At 38.5% G+C, this 16,553-nt stretch overlaps 1 protein-coding gene across 1 annotated transcript; it reads right to left on the bottom strand.

Moving 5' to 3' along the window:
• Positions 1-6,923: 6,923 nt before the first annotated feature.
• Positions 6,924-11,320, bottom strand: LOC142505051 (uncharacterized). The gene is made up of 7 exons (XM_075617875.1): positions 11,012-11,320; positions 9,592-10,932; positions 9,372-9,466; positions 8,908-9,269; positions 8,209-8,514; positions 7,804-8,097; positions 6,924-7,306 (listed from the first exon to the last, which is right to left on the bottom strand). Exons 1-7 carry the CDS (start codon positions 11,318-11,320, stop codon positions 6,924-6,926), a joined length of 3,090 nt encoding a protein of 1,029 aa, XP_075473990.1.
• Positions 11,321-16,553: the final 5,233 nt, after the last annotated feature.

Genomic DNA, 16,553 nt, shown 5'->3' with positions numbered 1-16,553 from the left:
ATCAAATGTTTACAACTCAAGCACAAGATAATTCTATATTCATTTCATTACAACAAACATAATATACATGCCTCGTTTCATTCATATTCTACAAACCAGTAATTAAATACAGTCCATATCAAAAGTACAATTACTAGTTCATCTGCTACGCCCGTGATCACCACGCTATGTCCATCTCTCATCTCTGTCGCGACCCTGATCTTGCCCCACCTGTTGTTATGCACACATACAGACATAACAACAGCCGGAAACTCCGGTGAGAACAAATCCCAGTATAAAACATGTATACATGCTGATACGTAATCATAAATCAAGAATCAAAGCAATAATAATGGGCTCCATAGTCTATGAAACCAATCTATATAAACATGCAATTCAAATCAAATCATGTCTTGACTCGACTCGACTCTACTCTAGGCATCCCGGTGTGAATAAGACGTCACTGTCTGTCACCTATCCTCCCAATCGGGGTAACTGTACGTCTTATTCTTAGACTTCATTCATGTCTGTATCGAATGTCTACAATCGGAGTGAATCTGATCCGAAGCGTCGATACCACCGAACATCTAGTTTGGCAAGTCTGCCAATGACTCTCCTATCTCAAAGGCTTGAATATAAATCCATAAACAAGACAGCATCCTATCAAGAGGTTTGAATATAAATCTATAAACAAATCAAATTCATATCAAAAGATAAACAACAATTCTAGTATGTGATTTGGTTGGGAAACTCAAATTGAATCTCATTTGAGTTGTGTCTTCCCCAAACAAAACATGAATTATACCTTTCGTCGCACAATCTGTGTCGTAGTCAAAGTCTCGAAGACGAATCTGTCACTATCAAATTTGAAATGGAAATGTTGATACATATTCTATCAATCTCTAATATCAATCAACACATATCCAATTCAATACTTGATCTCGGTACAATTTGACGGCATAACGACGTAATTTCTCGATACCGGTCAATCCATATCTCAACATATATCAATAATTCATAGGTCTCAACTCATAATCATCATCGTAAGCATGTGATAGTACTCAAAATCTGCACAAGTTAACTCTTAACATGCTGGAAAATCGTAACAATTGCATATGACATCCGATAATCGATCCGTTTACGAATATATAGTCACTAACTTCACAAGAACACATAATCTAGTGTAATTCACAATTTCCCCAACATCAATATTTCAAATCATGCAGGAAATGAATGAAACTTACATCCCCTTAAAGCCTTTGTGAGAGGAGTTCAAAACCGAAATCAGATTAACGTTTGGATGTGAAAATCTTGTACAAACTAGCTTTAAAAGAAGAGAACTTTCCCTTTCCTTGAACTTTTCTCTTTCTCTCGGTGGTCTCAGCTGTGCTAGGAGAGAAATGAAGACACAATATATATATCTTGCATGTTGAGGGGCAAGTGTCATATTTTTCAAGTAACACGCATGACCGCGGGTGCGGTAGTTCATGAACCGCGGCTGCGCTCAAGCTTCGGCGGTCCATCTACATTTGCATAAACGTCGACCGCGGGTGCGGTCAGTTCTGCACCGCGGGTGCGGTGTCATTTCTGTAAATACTTTCCAACTCTATGTCCATAAACCGCGGGTGCACTCTTTCTTGGACCGCGGGTGCGGTGACCCTACTGTAAAATTGGCCAACTTTCTGTCCATGCACCGTGGGTGGCGGTGCTTCTCTAGGCGCGGGTGCGGTCTCTCTTCAAGCAACATTTCATCTTTGCATTTTAAATATGACCATCTAGGGCATTACAATCTCAAACACATTTGAGACCATTTAATATTTACTTGAATTTACTCAAGCCCACTAGTTGAATAATTATTTCTAATTGTGCTCTACAAGGCCCAATGTTATTTAATTAATTCAACACTTGAATTAATTTAATTATTTGGACTCTACTAGGCCCACTAGTCTTTAATTAATTCAACACTTGAATTAATTTAATTTAGTCCATAATAATGTTTATGAAAATCACAATTTTCAAATACATTATTTATTTGTCCAACTTTTAATTTTGTAAAACTTCCTCAAATTAAAAGCCACATTCCCCTTATAGAAGTCATACTTCTAATTTTTCCTGTGCTTATAAACTCCTTTATAAGCCGTTCAACACACTGAACTAATTTTACTTCTCAACGGGATCTAAAAAGTTAGCACTTGTGTGACCCTCAATGATTCATTGATACAACTAGCATTGGGTTCACATCTCTATGTGATTCGGGACTAAACATGTCCTTATATGAGCATACCCCAATTGCTACATCCTTACTTATCAACTCCTTGATAATAAGAACGTCAGAACACAAGTCTGATAGTACCTAACCAATCATGTTAAACGTCTAGAAGCATCGCTTACATGATTCCCTAGGTATCAAATGATAGTGCCTGCAAGAACCATTCTATTATGGTTAGCGTACAGTACGGTCCCTTCATCTCATATATCCCGATCGATTTGACAACTATTGGTATATTGAGAGTTGTCAATGAATCGATACTATGTGTCATGTCGTAGATGCATCGATGGTGTAATATAAGAAAACCCTTTCTTAATTACCACCAACACTCTGATCAAAGATTTCATACTACATACACATAGGATATCCATACCCGAAGGTATGCGGTGAATCCCCGACTACAATGCATTGACTCTTATATGTTTCGACAAAACACCCAACCTTGCCACTTGATGAACCCATATGAGTCGGTAAACAAGTCAAAGTGCAATGCTAGCATATAGAGTCTCAATGTTGTCCCGGGTTATAAGGACTAATGGTGTACAACCATAAACTAGGACGTTTCCACTCGATAAATGAGAACCACTTGGAAAGTCTTTTATGGAGGGTTGTTCAGTGCACTCTACAAGGAGCACGTATCGGCATGCTCGGACATCACAATGTCCCCTACAAATGAAACATGGTACTCAAATCGTAGATACTAGTCTCAAACTCGAGCGGCCTTTATCCTTCTTAGCGGTGGCTGAATCGGCCAGTATTCCAAATATGAGTTTCATGATACTCATCATATGATCATCTCATATTTTTTCTACTATTTTTATATTCAAGGACTTTATCTATGCAACAAACATGGGTATACAGATAAAGATCTGCCATAACAATAATTTCAAATATTATTAAAATAAAGATTTTTTATACATAGAGTTTCAACATGAACCCTCGGCCAACACTTGGCTCGACGGGCACCTACTCTAACAATCTCTCACTTGCACTAGAGCCAACTACCCATATGCTTCAAACCCATTGATTCACGGTGCTTCTCGAATAATGGTCCAGGTAAAGGCTTAGTTAGTGGATCAGCAACATTATCTGCGGAGCCGACTTTGTCAATCGATACTTCTCCTCTTCCAGAATTTCTCGGAGGATATGGTACTTTTCCAATACATGTTTGGATTTCTGATGAGACCTTGGCTCCTTTGCTTGAGCTATAGCTCCCGTGTTGTAACAAAACACCGGAACATGAGCAACTCCATTAGGAATGACGCCCAACTCTTGGACGAAATTCCTTATCCAAACAGCCTTCTTTGCTGCAGCTGATGCAACAATGTATTCGGCCTCAGTGGTGGAATCCGCAGTACTGTCTTGCTTGGAAACCTTCCAAGAGACAACAGCACCATTGAGCATGAATACGAACTCAGAGGTTGACTTCGAGTCATCGATATCGCTTTGGAAGCTAGAGTCAGTATAGCCTTCCAATTTCAGTTCTCCACCCCCACAGACCAAGAACAACTTATTGGTCCTTCTCAAATACTTTAGAATGTCTTTCAAAGCTTTCCAGTGTGGAAGACCAGGGTTGGATTGATATCTACTCACTACACTTAGTGCAAAAGCCACGTCAGGACGTGTAGATATCATCCCATACATGATGCTACCTATTGCAGATGCATAAGGAATTCTTGTCATCGCTGCTATCTCTGCATCAGTCTTATGAGACATAGACTTGGATAGGGACATGCCATGACACATTGGTAGATGTCCTCTCTTGAACTCTTCCATGGAGAACCGCTTAACGATGGTATCAATGTATGTGGACTGGGTGAGACCAAGTAATCTTGTCGATCTATCTCTATAAATCTGTATTCCCAATACAAAAGATGCTTCACCCAAGTCCTGCATCGAGAACTTACTCGCTAATCATATTTTAGTTGATTGCAACATCCCTACATCATTCCCAATGAGTAGAATGTCATCAACATAAAGCACCAGGAATGTCACAGCACTCCCACTGACCTTCTTACACACACAGGGTTCCTCGGGATTTTTAGTTAAACTAAACTCTTTGATTGTACTGTCAAATCTGAGGTTCCAACTCCTAGATGCCTGCTTTAGACCATAAATAGATCTCTGAAGTTTGCATACCATATGCTCACTTCCAACAGACGTAAACCCTTCAAGTTGAGACATGTAAATCACTTCCTTAATATCCCCATTAAGAAAGACTGTCTTGACATCCACCTTCCATATCTCATAGTCATACCATGCAGCTACAGCCAGCAATATCCTTATAGACTTGAACATTGTTACTGGAGAAAAGGTTTCCTCAAAGTCAACTCCTTGTCTTTGAGTATATCCTTTTGCTACCAATCGCGCCTTGAAGGTCAATATCTTCCCATCCGCCCCAACTTTCCTCTTGTAAATCCATTTACACCCTATGGGAACAGTTCCCTCAGGTGGATCCACAAGATTCCACACATGGTTCGAATGCATGGAATTCATCTAAGATTCCATTGCTTAAAGCCACTTTGATGAATCGGCATCGGATAACGCTTCTGTAACACTCGAGACTAAAATGAATACTTAGTGCGGAAGCTTTAAAATATAATTTGGAGAAAATGTATACTTTAAAGAAATTTGGGCAGCATCTCCCAACAAATAGGACATGCCATGTGTCTCAAGCAACACATAAAATACATGCAAAATATTTTCATATACATCAGATACCATTTCATATAGTATCCACACATATTTTTAATTCAAATACCAAAACAACATTTTCAAGGTTTCCCAAAATAACCAAAATTTCAACACATCAAAAGAGTATCCAACCACTATCTCCAAAGTTTGGCATATTCCCCTCTCTCGCTTCGACAACTCAGAGATGATCAGTCTTTCTTACCTGTACCTGCATCACATGAACATAACTGGAATGAGTATAAAACTCAGCAAATGGAATCAATAATAACAAGGTACATATATATCATTTTATTGTAAAACATAAAATGTATAGCCTCAACTTCATTTTCTTGAAAACATTATCCATTTCATTTCATAAACGTAGAATCATCATTAATATCATCCGTCAATAATCATAATACAACAATACATAGGGATGATATTCATTTCATTGATCAACTGAAGAATTGATAGTTCTTATAAGATAGTTCATTCATTGCTAACCCTCTTCGTAAAAACGAATCTTATAGGAGGGACACGTACCTCTGCATAAAATGCATCTTATAAGAGAGCACATGTTTTCATCGTTAATTAGCCAATTACATTGCGGATTTAGAATTGCCTGAGGCAACACCGCTAGTATCACTATCAGTTCAATCATTCAATCATATAAAACTTCATTCAAACATTTTATCGAACATCTTTGAAGCATCAAATAAAGTTTAACTCCTTTCATTCAAAAATGCATATAATTGCACTACCATATATACATATTTACATATATATATCATGAATGGAATTTGAAAGGAGTTAACATCATAAAAGCATCAAAACACATACATATAGGATCATGTGATGCATTGAAGAAATGATTCCACTTACAACACTTGGAGCACTTGATTTCCTAAACCTTGACGATGATCCTACAACAATAAACCCAAATAATAACCTTAAATTACTATTTAATCCAATACAACATCACAACTATCATCCCCTAACTCCAACATCTTCAATAACTCAAGAACAAGAAGAAAAACCACTTACCTTAGCTCCTTTCACTAAAAAGATGAAGTTCCAACTCCGGATTGAAGATTATTTGCTTAAAATAAAGATTGGAAAAATAGGAAAATGAAGAACCCTTACCTTACACGATGGAGAAGAGAAAGGAAGAGAAGGGAAATGAGAAAAATGAGGGTCTCCTTCGATTTTATGCCTAAAATTACCCAAAACACGTTTTTAAACATTGCTGGCCTCCCGGGCGGACATCTTCTTCCGCCCGGGCGCGGAACTCTCGGTCAAAATACATTTTTCTCGAACAAGGCCCGCCCGGGCGCAAATCTTTTCCCGCCCGGGCGCGCGCTCTGCGCACAACCCCTTCAAAGATCGCTTCTGAAATGCCTCTTCCCTTCATAATTTGGAAAAGTGGTAAACTGGAAAGTTGTAGCTCTATGTCTTGGCTTGCATTTCCAATTGGCCTTATGTCATTTGAAGGTCTGAGTATAAAGTTATGCTCAATCTCACAACATGTGTCACTGGAGGAACGATGATACACACGACACACTTCGGGGCGCTTTTGGCTAGTCTTGAATAATGATTTGGACAAAACTCAGAACATGAAAGTTATAGCCTTATGTCTTATCTTTCTAATGAAAGTGGCCTTATATCATTCGGATCAATATACAAAATATTATGTTAAAAACCACAACTACTGCCAAATTTTCATACCGTTTCAGCACTTCCATTACCTATTTGGCTAAGGATCAACGTTCTATTCTACCATACATTCTCTATTTCATTTCATATCATTCAATACCATTTATATCATATCTTGAAACCATAAACCATCACCATTACATCACATATCCCCAAACGATCATCATAATAAACCATAAAAGGAATAATGACCATACTAATCATAATCATTACCATACATCATATGCATACGAATGTCTGGGCGTTACAATTCTCTCCTCCTTAAGAAATTTTGTCCCCGAAATTGCCATTACTGTGCGAATAACTCAGGATATCGCTGTTTCATTTCTTCCTCTGGTTCCCACGTTGCTTCTTCATCCAACTGATTACACCAAAGAATCTTTATAATGCCGATCTCCTTATTCCTCAATACTTTAACCTTGCGATCTAAAATCTGGATTGGTATTTCTTGATAAGTCAAGTTTGGCATCAGATCCAATGGTTCATGTCTAAGAACATGAGAAGGGTTCGAGATGTACTTCCTGAGCATTGAGACGTGAAATACGTTGTGGACTCTATCCAAGTCTGGCGGTAAGGCTAGACGATATGCTTTTTCTCTTATCCTGTCCAGAATTTCAAATGGGCCGATAAATCTTGGGTTCAGCTTTCCTTTCCTACCAAATCTCATAATGCCTTTGAGATGAGCAATTTTGGTAAAAACATGATCTCCAACTTCAAACTCCAATGGCCTTCTTCAGTTATCGGCATAACTTTTCTGTCTAGTTTGGGTCGTCTTCATTCTGTCCTGGATTAAAGTAATTACATCAGCTGTCTGTTGGACCAATTCTGGTCCTAACATCATTCTTTCACTGACTTCATCCCAGTTCAACGGTGACCTACATTTTCTGCCGTACAATGCCTCGTATGGTTCCATGCCAATCGTTGCTTGATAACTATTGTTATACGTAAATTCAACAAGTGGCAATTTAGAATCCCAGCTACCAGGAAAATCAATTATGCAGGCTCGCAGCATATCTTCAAGAAACTGAATCACCTCTCTGACTGCCCGTCACTCTGAGGATGATATGCTGTGCTAAAAGCCAATCTGTTGCTCAAGGCTCTGTGCAAGCTCTTCCAGAATTCAGAAGTAAACCTCGGGTCACGATCAGATACAATTGACACAGGAATACCATGAAGTCTCACAATCTCAGCTACATAGACTTCAGCATACAGGTTCATTGTAAACGTTGTCTTGACCGGAAGAAAATGAGCCGACTTGGTTAACCTGTCAACAATCACCCAGATGGAGTTGTAACCTTTTGGTGTTCTTGGAAGTCCCGTTACAAAGTCCATAGTGATGTGCTCCCACTTCCACTGAGGTATTGGGAGGGATTGCAAAGTTCCAGCAGGTCTTTGATGCTCAATCTTTACTTGCTGACATGTTAGACATTCGGATATAAACTTTGCAATATCACTTTTCATACCTGGCCACCAGTATAGACGTCAGAGATCCTGATACATCTTGGTGCTACCTGGATGTATCGAGTATGGCGCGGTATGAGCCTCTGTCAAAACATCCCGACGAATGTCATTACCACTGGGAACACATATCCGACCTCTCCATGTTAATAAATCATCAGTGTTCATCGCAAACTCTGTATTTCCTTTCTTATCAGCTTTGGCTCGCAATTCCATCAACTGATTGTCAGTACGCTGCTCCCGTCGTATCCTATCTATCAACGTAGGTCGAATAACCAAAGCTAAAAGTCTAGCGATGGACCCTTGCTCTACTCTAGCAATCTCGCTCCTCTGAAGATCCAATAACAACGGATTCTGAATCAACGAGCTCAAAGAAGAAACTGACTTGTGGCTCAAAGCATCTGCAACGACGTTTGCTTTACCTGGGTGGTAGATAATGGTCACATCATAATCTTTAACAAGTTCTAACCACCTTCTCTGCCGCATATTGAGTTCTTTCTTTGAGAATAGATATTTCAAGCTCTTGTGGTCTGTGAAAACTTCACATTTCTCGCCATACAGATAGTGTCTCCATATTTTCAGTGCGAATACCACAGCCGCTAATTCAAGATCGTGGGTGGGATAATTCTTCTCGTAGTCTTTCAATTGACGAGAAGCATAAGCGATTACTTTTCCATGCTGCATCAGTACAGCTCCAAGTCCCATCTTTGACGCATCAGTGTATACAATAAAATCTTCAGTGCCGCACGGAAGTGCTAGGATAGGGGCTAATGTCAACTTTTCTTTCAACACTTGAAATCCGTGTTGGCACTCACTTGTCCATTCAAACTTCACCGCTTTCCTTGTCAAATTGGTTAATGACAGAGCTATTTTTGAGAAATTGGCAATAAAACGTTGATAATAGCCTGCCAAACCAAGAAAACTACGCACCTCGGAGACGGTCGTAGGAATAGGCCATTGTTTAATTGCTTCAATCTTCATGGGATCCACTGCAATGCCGTCTTTCGAAACAATATGGCCCAGAAATGATACTTGCTCTAACCAGAATTCACACTTTTTCAACTTTGCGTGTAACTGCTTTTCCCTTAATAACTGCAATACAGTTCTGAGATGCTCGGCATGAAGTTCCCGAGTCTTAGAATAAATAAGGATATCGTCAATGAAAACGATAACAAAGCTATCCAGATATGGCTTGAAGACCCGGTTCATTAGTTCCATGAAGACAGAAGGAGCGTTCGTCAAACCAAATGACATGACTAAGAACTCATAATGGCCATACCTGGTTCTGAATGCAGTTTTAGGGACGTCAGCTTCCCTAACTTTCAGCTGATTATTACCAGAACGCAGATCGATCTTTGAAAACACTGTCGCTCCCTGCAGCTGATCAAAGAGATCGTCAATCCTCGATAATGGATATTTATTCTTGATCGTGACTTTATTGATCTCTCTGTAATCAATGCACAACCGCAAAGATCAATCTTTATTTTTGACAAATAAACCGGAGCTCCCCACGGAGAAGAACTCGGGCGAATAAAGCCTTTGTCTAATAGATCCTGCAACTGATTCTTCAGCTCCTTCATTTCAGTCGGGGCCATTCGGTATGGAGCTTTCGAAATCGGAGCAGTACCTAGAACCACGTCAATCACAAACTCAACTGCACGGTCAGGTGGCAATCCAGGCACATCATCTGCAAATACGTCAGGAAAATCTCGAACTACCTCAATCTCATTCAACTTCATCGTTATCTCAGCATTCACATCTATCACAGCAGCTAAAAACCCCTGAAACCCCTTCGATAACATTTCCTGAACTTTCAAACAAGAAATATAAGGAGTGCCAAGCGAAATACCTGAACTCTGGAAAATCCCGCTATCATCATCTTTTGAAGGAAATCGCACCGTCTTAGCCACGCACTCAATAACCGCACGATATGACGCTAGCCATTCCATTCCCAAAATAACATCAAACGCCACCATGGGAATAATAATAAGATCAGCAAAATAGATTTTATCATTCACTTGTACTGTACAACCTTTAAGAATACTAGAAGGCCATAATTCGTCTTCCAATGGCAACAAAATACTATAGTGAAGTGGTTCACAAGATGGAACAACATTCAAGGAGCGCAAGAAAATTTCAGACATAAAGGAATGTGTAACACCAGTGTCAATCAATGTAATAGCGGCGTTGCCTGAAATTAAAATAGTACCTGATATAACAGAAGAATCAGGATTTGCGCTTTCTTTGGTCATTGCAAAGATTCTGCCTTGGACCCTATCATTCCCTTTCTCACCCTTTACTGGACAATATTTGATAACATGTCCAACACCTCCACAACGAAAACATCTATTACTTCCAACCAAACACTCACCTGTATGCATTTTGCCACATTTCTGACATACAGGTCGATCATACGCAGGCGGTAGCATAGGAGTTTTGGTTCGATGCTCCTCTTTCTCTTTGCCTCTAAACTTTCCCTTACCTTTCCATCCAGAACCTTGGCTCTTAGTAGAAAAATCTTGGCGCTTCAACTGTCTTTCTCTTTCAATTTCCTTCTCTTCTTGCTCGGCCATCCTTGCTTTTTCAACAATCTCTTTATATGAAGCAGCTTTAGAGATTCGAACGTCACTTTTAATTTCAGCCCTGACACCTCTATGAAAATGCTCACCCTTTTCAATGTCATTACTGGTGAGATATGGGGCAAACTGACAACCCTCTTCGAACTTGAGAATATATTCTTGCATTGACATATTTCCTTGCCTCAGTTCTAGAAATTCCTTCACTTTCTGACTTCGAACATCTCGAGGAAAATATTTGTCGTAGAATAAATCTTTAAACTCCTGCCACTTGAGTGCCGATACATTAACTGATACCTTGGTGGCGTCCCACCTTGGTTAGTAGAAAAATGGCACAGCTGACTTGATCTTTATCGTCAAACTGCAGATAATCATAAATAGCCTCCACAGCTTTGACCCATTCCAAGGCAACCAAGGGATCAATGCTTCCCTCAAATTCTGGTGGCTTCATCTTACGAAATCTTTCATATGCGCCGGGCTCGGGCCTCACTTCCTCTCTTTCTCTCCCTCGGCCTTCATTCTGCATCTGTAAGAGCTGTTGGATTTGCTCTCCATGTAACTTGGCCTGTTCTTTCAGTAACTTGCTAAATTCATCAACCACTCTAGACGATGAACTATCCTTCCCTTCTGATGCTTTACGCTTAGGCGGCATGATCCTATGATACATATTAGTTTAAAACCATTCCACACATAACATATCATAATTATTGAGGCTACACATCCATATTATATCAAATGATGCAGGTACATACATACCGAATTGTCGACATCAGATGAAGTCATATGCCAAATCATTGGTCCGAAAATCTTTGCTCTGATACCACTAAATGTAACACTCGAGACTAAAATGCATACTTAGTGCGGAAGCTTTAAAATATAATTTAGAGAAAATGTATACTTTAAAGAAATTTGGGCAGCATCTCCCCACAAATAGGACATGCCATCTGTCTCAAGCAACACATAAAATACATGCAAAATATTTTCATATACATCAGATACCATTTCATATAGTATCCACACATATTTTTAATTCAAATACCTAAACAACATTTTCAAGGTTTCCCAAAATAACCAAAAGTTCAACACATCAAAATAGCATCCAACCACTATCTCCAAAGTTTGGCATATTCCCTTCTCTCGCTTCGACATCTCAGGGATGATCAGTCTTTCTTACCTGTACTTGCATCACATGAACATAACTGGAATGAGTATAAAACTCAGCAAATGGAATCAATAATAACAAGGTACATATATATCATTTTATTGTAAAACATAAAATGAATAGCCTCAACTTCATTTTCTTGAAAACATTATCCATCTCATTTCATAAACGTAGAATCATCATTAATATCATCCGTCAATAATCATAATACAACAATACATAGGGATGATATTCATTTCATTGATCAACTGAAGAATTGATAGTTCTTATAAGATAGTTCATTCATTGCTAACCCTCTTCGTAAAAAAAACGAATCTTATAGGAGGGACACGTACCTCTGCATAAAATGCATCTTATAAGAGAGCACATGTTTTCATCGTTAATTAGCCAATTACATTGCGGATTTAGAATTGCCTGAGGCAACACCGCTAGTATCACTATCAGTTCAATCATTCAATCATATAAAACTTCATTCAAACATTTTATCGAACATCTTTGAAGCATCAAATAAAGTTTAACTCCTTTCATTCAAAAATGCATATAATTGCACTACCATATATACATATTTACATATATATATCATGAATGGAATTTGAAAGGAGTTAACATCATAAAAGCATCAAAACACATACATATAGGATCATGTGATGCATTGAAGAAATGATTCCACTTACAACACTTGGAGCACTTGATTTCCTAAACCTTGACGATGATCCTACAACAATAAACCCAAATAATAACCTTAAATTACCATTTAATCCAATAAAACATCACAACTATCATCCCCTAACTCCAACATCTTCAATAACTCAAGAACAAGAAGAAAAACCACTTACCTTAGCTCCTTTCACTAAAAAGATGAAGTTCCAACTCTGGACTGAAGATTAATTGCTTAAAATAAAGATTGGGAAAATAGGAAAATGAATAACCCTTACCTTACACGATGTAGAAGAGAAAGGGAGAGAAGGAAAATGAGAAAAATGAGAGTCTCCTTCGATTTTATGCCTAAAATTACCCAAAACACGTTTTTAAACATTTCTGGCCGCTCGGGCGGACATCTTTTTCCTCCCGGGCGCGGAAGTCTAGGCCAAAATACATTTTTCTCGAACAAGGCCCGCCCGGGCGCAAATCTTTTCCCTCCCGGGCGCGCGCTCTGCGCACAACCAATTCAAAGACCGCTTCCGAAATTCCTCTTCCCTTCATAATTTGGAAAAGTGGTAAACTGGAAAGTTGTAGCTCTATGTCTTGGCTTGCATCTCCAATTGGCCTCATGTCATTTGAAGGTCCGAGTAAAAAGTTATGCTCAATCTCCCAACATGTGCCACTGAAGAAACGACGATACACACGACACACTTCGGGGCGGTTTTGGCTAGTCTCGAACAATGATTTGGACAAAACTCAAAACATGAAAGTTATAGCCTTATGTCTTATATTTCTAATGAAAGTGGCCTCATATCATTCGGATCAATATACAAAATATTATGCTAAAAACCACAACTACTGCCACATTTTCATACCGTTTCAGCACTTCCATTACCTATTTGGCTAAGGATCAACTTTCTATTCTACCATACATTCTCTATTTCATTCCATATCATTCAATACCATTTATATCATATCTTGAAACCATAAACCATCACCATTACATCACATATCCCCAAACGATCATCATAATAAACCATAAAAGGAATAATGACCATACTTAATCATAATCATTACCTTACATCATATGCATACGAATGTCTGGGCGTTACAGCTTCCTTGAAGGTTAATGGATCACATCAATGGTTAGGCTCATCATGGCCCTCTTCAAGAAGCAGACCATACCTCATAGGTGGTCTCGAGACTCTCTCGGATCTTCTAGGAGTTTGTATCTCCTCTCTTGGCTCTTCGGGTGTGGGTTCTATAATTGTGGGTGTTTCTTGAACCTCTTCGAGTTCTATCATCTCCCTTTTTCTATCCAATAAAAATTCTTTTTCCAAAAAGGTTGCATTCCTAGAAACAAACACATTTGTTTCTTGGGGATGATAGAAATAATATCAAACTGAATTCCTTGGATATCCCACAAAGTAACATAAAATGGATCGACTATCTAATTTATCTCCCACTGTCTGCTTGACATAAGCAGGGCATCCCCATATTCTAAGATAAGAATATTGGGGAGGCTTACCCATCCATATCTCATATGGTGTCTTATCAACTGCCTTTGAATAGACATTGTTCAACAACAGTGCCAAAGCGCATATTCCCAAAAGGATGGCAGCAACTCCCTGAACCCCATCATAGACCAAACCATGTCCATCAAATTCCGGTTACGACGCTCCAAAACACCATTCAACTGTGGTGTATGTAATAGCCCAACCTTTTATCATGTTAACCCTTATGGTTTATTATTGTTATGATCATGTTTTATGCTTTATTGGTTGAGATTATGTTGAATGGTTATTGTTTATGGATATCTTTATTGAAACGGTTATTGTTTTGGCATTATGTTAATAGTTAGTGATGATTATAGAAATGAATGGGTAGAATAGAATGTTGATCTTGAGCCAAATAGAAAATGGAAGTGCATAAATGGTATGACAAATGTGGCAGTAGTTGTGGTTTTTAGTATAATATTTTGTATATTGATCCAATTGTTGTGAGACCACTTCCATTAGAAAGAAAAGATATAAGCCTATAACTTTCTTATTTTGAGTTTGGTTCAAATCCTCAGGGAAGATGAGCCAAAAGCGGCCCGAAGTGTGTCGTGTGTTTCGTTGTTCCTGCACTGGCACATGTAGGTATAATAGGAATAACTCTTTACTGAGACCTCCAAATGATCTGAAATTTGGAGAGATTCAAGAAAACACATAGGGATACAACTTTCATGTTTACCACTTTGGCTCATTCCGAAGCAAAATTGCGGTTTTGGCCCCTGGAAGTGGGTACACGGACCCCTACACGGGGTCCGGGTCTTGCCATGAAAAATGAGCGATTTCCCGAGTGTACACGGACCTATACACGGATGGGGGCACAGGGTCCGTGTCTATGGCTTAGAAAACACGTTTTTGGTGTATTTGAAGGCTTTTAAATATAATTCTAAACCCTTCATTCCTCATCTCTTTTCCCTTCTATTCCATCGATTCAAGCTTTTCTCTTCAAGGTTTTTCTCTCTTCATCTTCCACCTCAAGTTCAAGGATTTTAGTATACTACCTAGAGTCTCCTACCCCAATTCTCAAGCTTTGAGGTAAGGATGTTATAGTCTTGAGTTGAGAAGGATTTGCAAGTTGAAGATATATGTTGGATTGATTGAATTTCCTATGCTTATTGGAGTTGATTGATGATTAAATTCATGTATCTTGTAGGAACTTAAGGATTTGCAAGTTGAAGATATATGTTGGATTGATTGAATTTCCTATGCTTATTGGTGTTGATTGATGATTAATTTCATGTATCTTGTAGGAACTTCTTCTAAGTGATCATAGCAACCACTTGCTTGTGGGTTGTAAGTGAAAGCTTTTCCTTATTCTCACATGATTTATATATGTATCAAGCCATGTTATTGCTAACTAGCTCCTCCCATTGACATATAATCGATATGTATATTGTTATATATATTCATTGTTCAGAGATTACTATGGAATTCATTGACAAAGGAGCTAGTAACTCATTGTTCCTACCAAGTGTTTGATGTAATGCCTCAATGAGATTTCCTATGATTAAAGCCAAGGAATGATAGTAATTCATGCATGTCATTGGCCAATCACATGATTATGAAGTATCTCTCTTAGTTTTGATATTTGTATCAAAGAAATACTTGCCACAGGTCACAGGTCACAGAACTGTCATTTCCTTCCTTTAATTCATGATATGATACCCTTTACATTGATTTGAGATTTATGATTCATTCTTTATCGCCATTGCCATAGCCATGTTCTAAGCCCAAGCTATGTATATGTAATTGCTATGTATAGCTTCTTACTTACTGAGTTTTATTCTCATTCCAGTTATGTCATGTGATGCAGGTGATAAAAAGGACTGAAATGGATTGTTCGAGGCGGGGGAAGTCATATAAGAGGCCAAGTGAAAGACTTTTTGGTTTTTTCATTTTGAATTGTGGTGGAATGAACATATTTAAAGTTTTAAAATGTCATGTATTTGGCTAAATGAATGATGGGGAAAATTTTGGGTTGGCTTTTGGTTATGTGTTGGGCTTTTTGTTATGTGTTGAAGGATATGATTGTGAATGGTTATGTTTATTAGTGCGTAAAATACTTATGATATAAATGATATATTGTTCTTTCCCTTTTAATGCAAATGCTTCCGCGTATGAAATTTATTTTAAATGTTATTGTTATGGGAGTAGGGTTGTTTCAATTGGTATCAGAGCAAAAGTTCTTGGACCGTATATGACTTCTTCTGCCTAGGACAATCCGGTATGTTTTCGATCCTGCATCTATTGATTTTAACTTTGAGAGTTGATCCTATTCCATTGTTATTGACGTATTCTTTCTTCCTAAACGAAAGGTTACTGAAGGGGATGATAGGACCCCTACCACTGATAGGACTACCAACGTTGTAGAGGAATTCAGTAAATTAATACAAGAACAAGCGAAAGTTCATGGTGAATAAATTCAACAATTGTTGAGTCTGCATACCTCAACCCAGGGTCATGCTCAAGGAAGAGGACAAGGTAGAGTGGAAAGCAACGAAGGTAGTTCTTATGATGTATTTAGGCGA

The sequence above is a fragment of the Primulina tabacum genome, chromosome 10 (assembly GCF_025594145.1).
Source record: "Primulina tabacum isolate GXHZ01 chromosome 10, ASM2559414v2, whole genome shotgun sequence".
Lineage (NCBI taxonomy): Eukaryota > Viridiplantae > Streptophyta > Magnoliopsida > Lamiales > Gesneriaceae > Primulina > Primulina tabacum.
The sequence above is the reverse complement of the archived record's forward strand: the minus strand, read 5'-3'. Positions and strand labels throughout refer to the sequence as shown.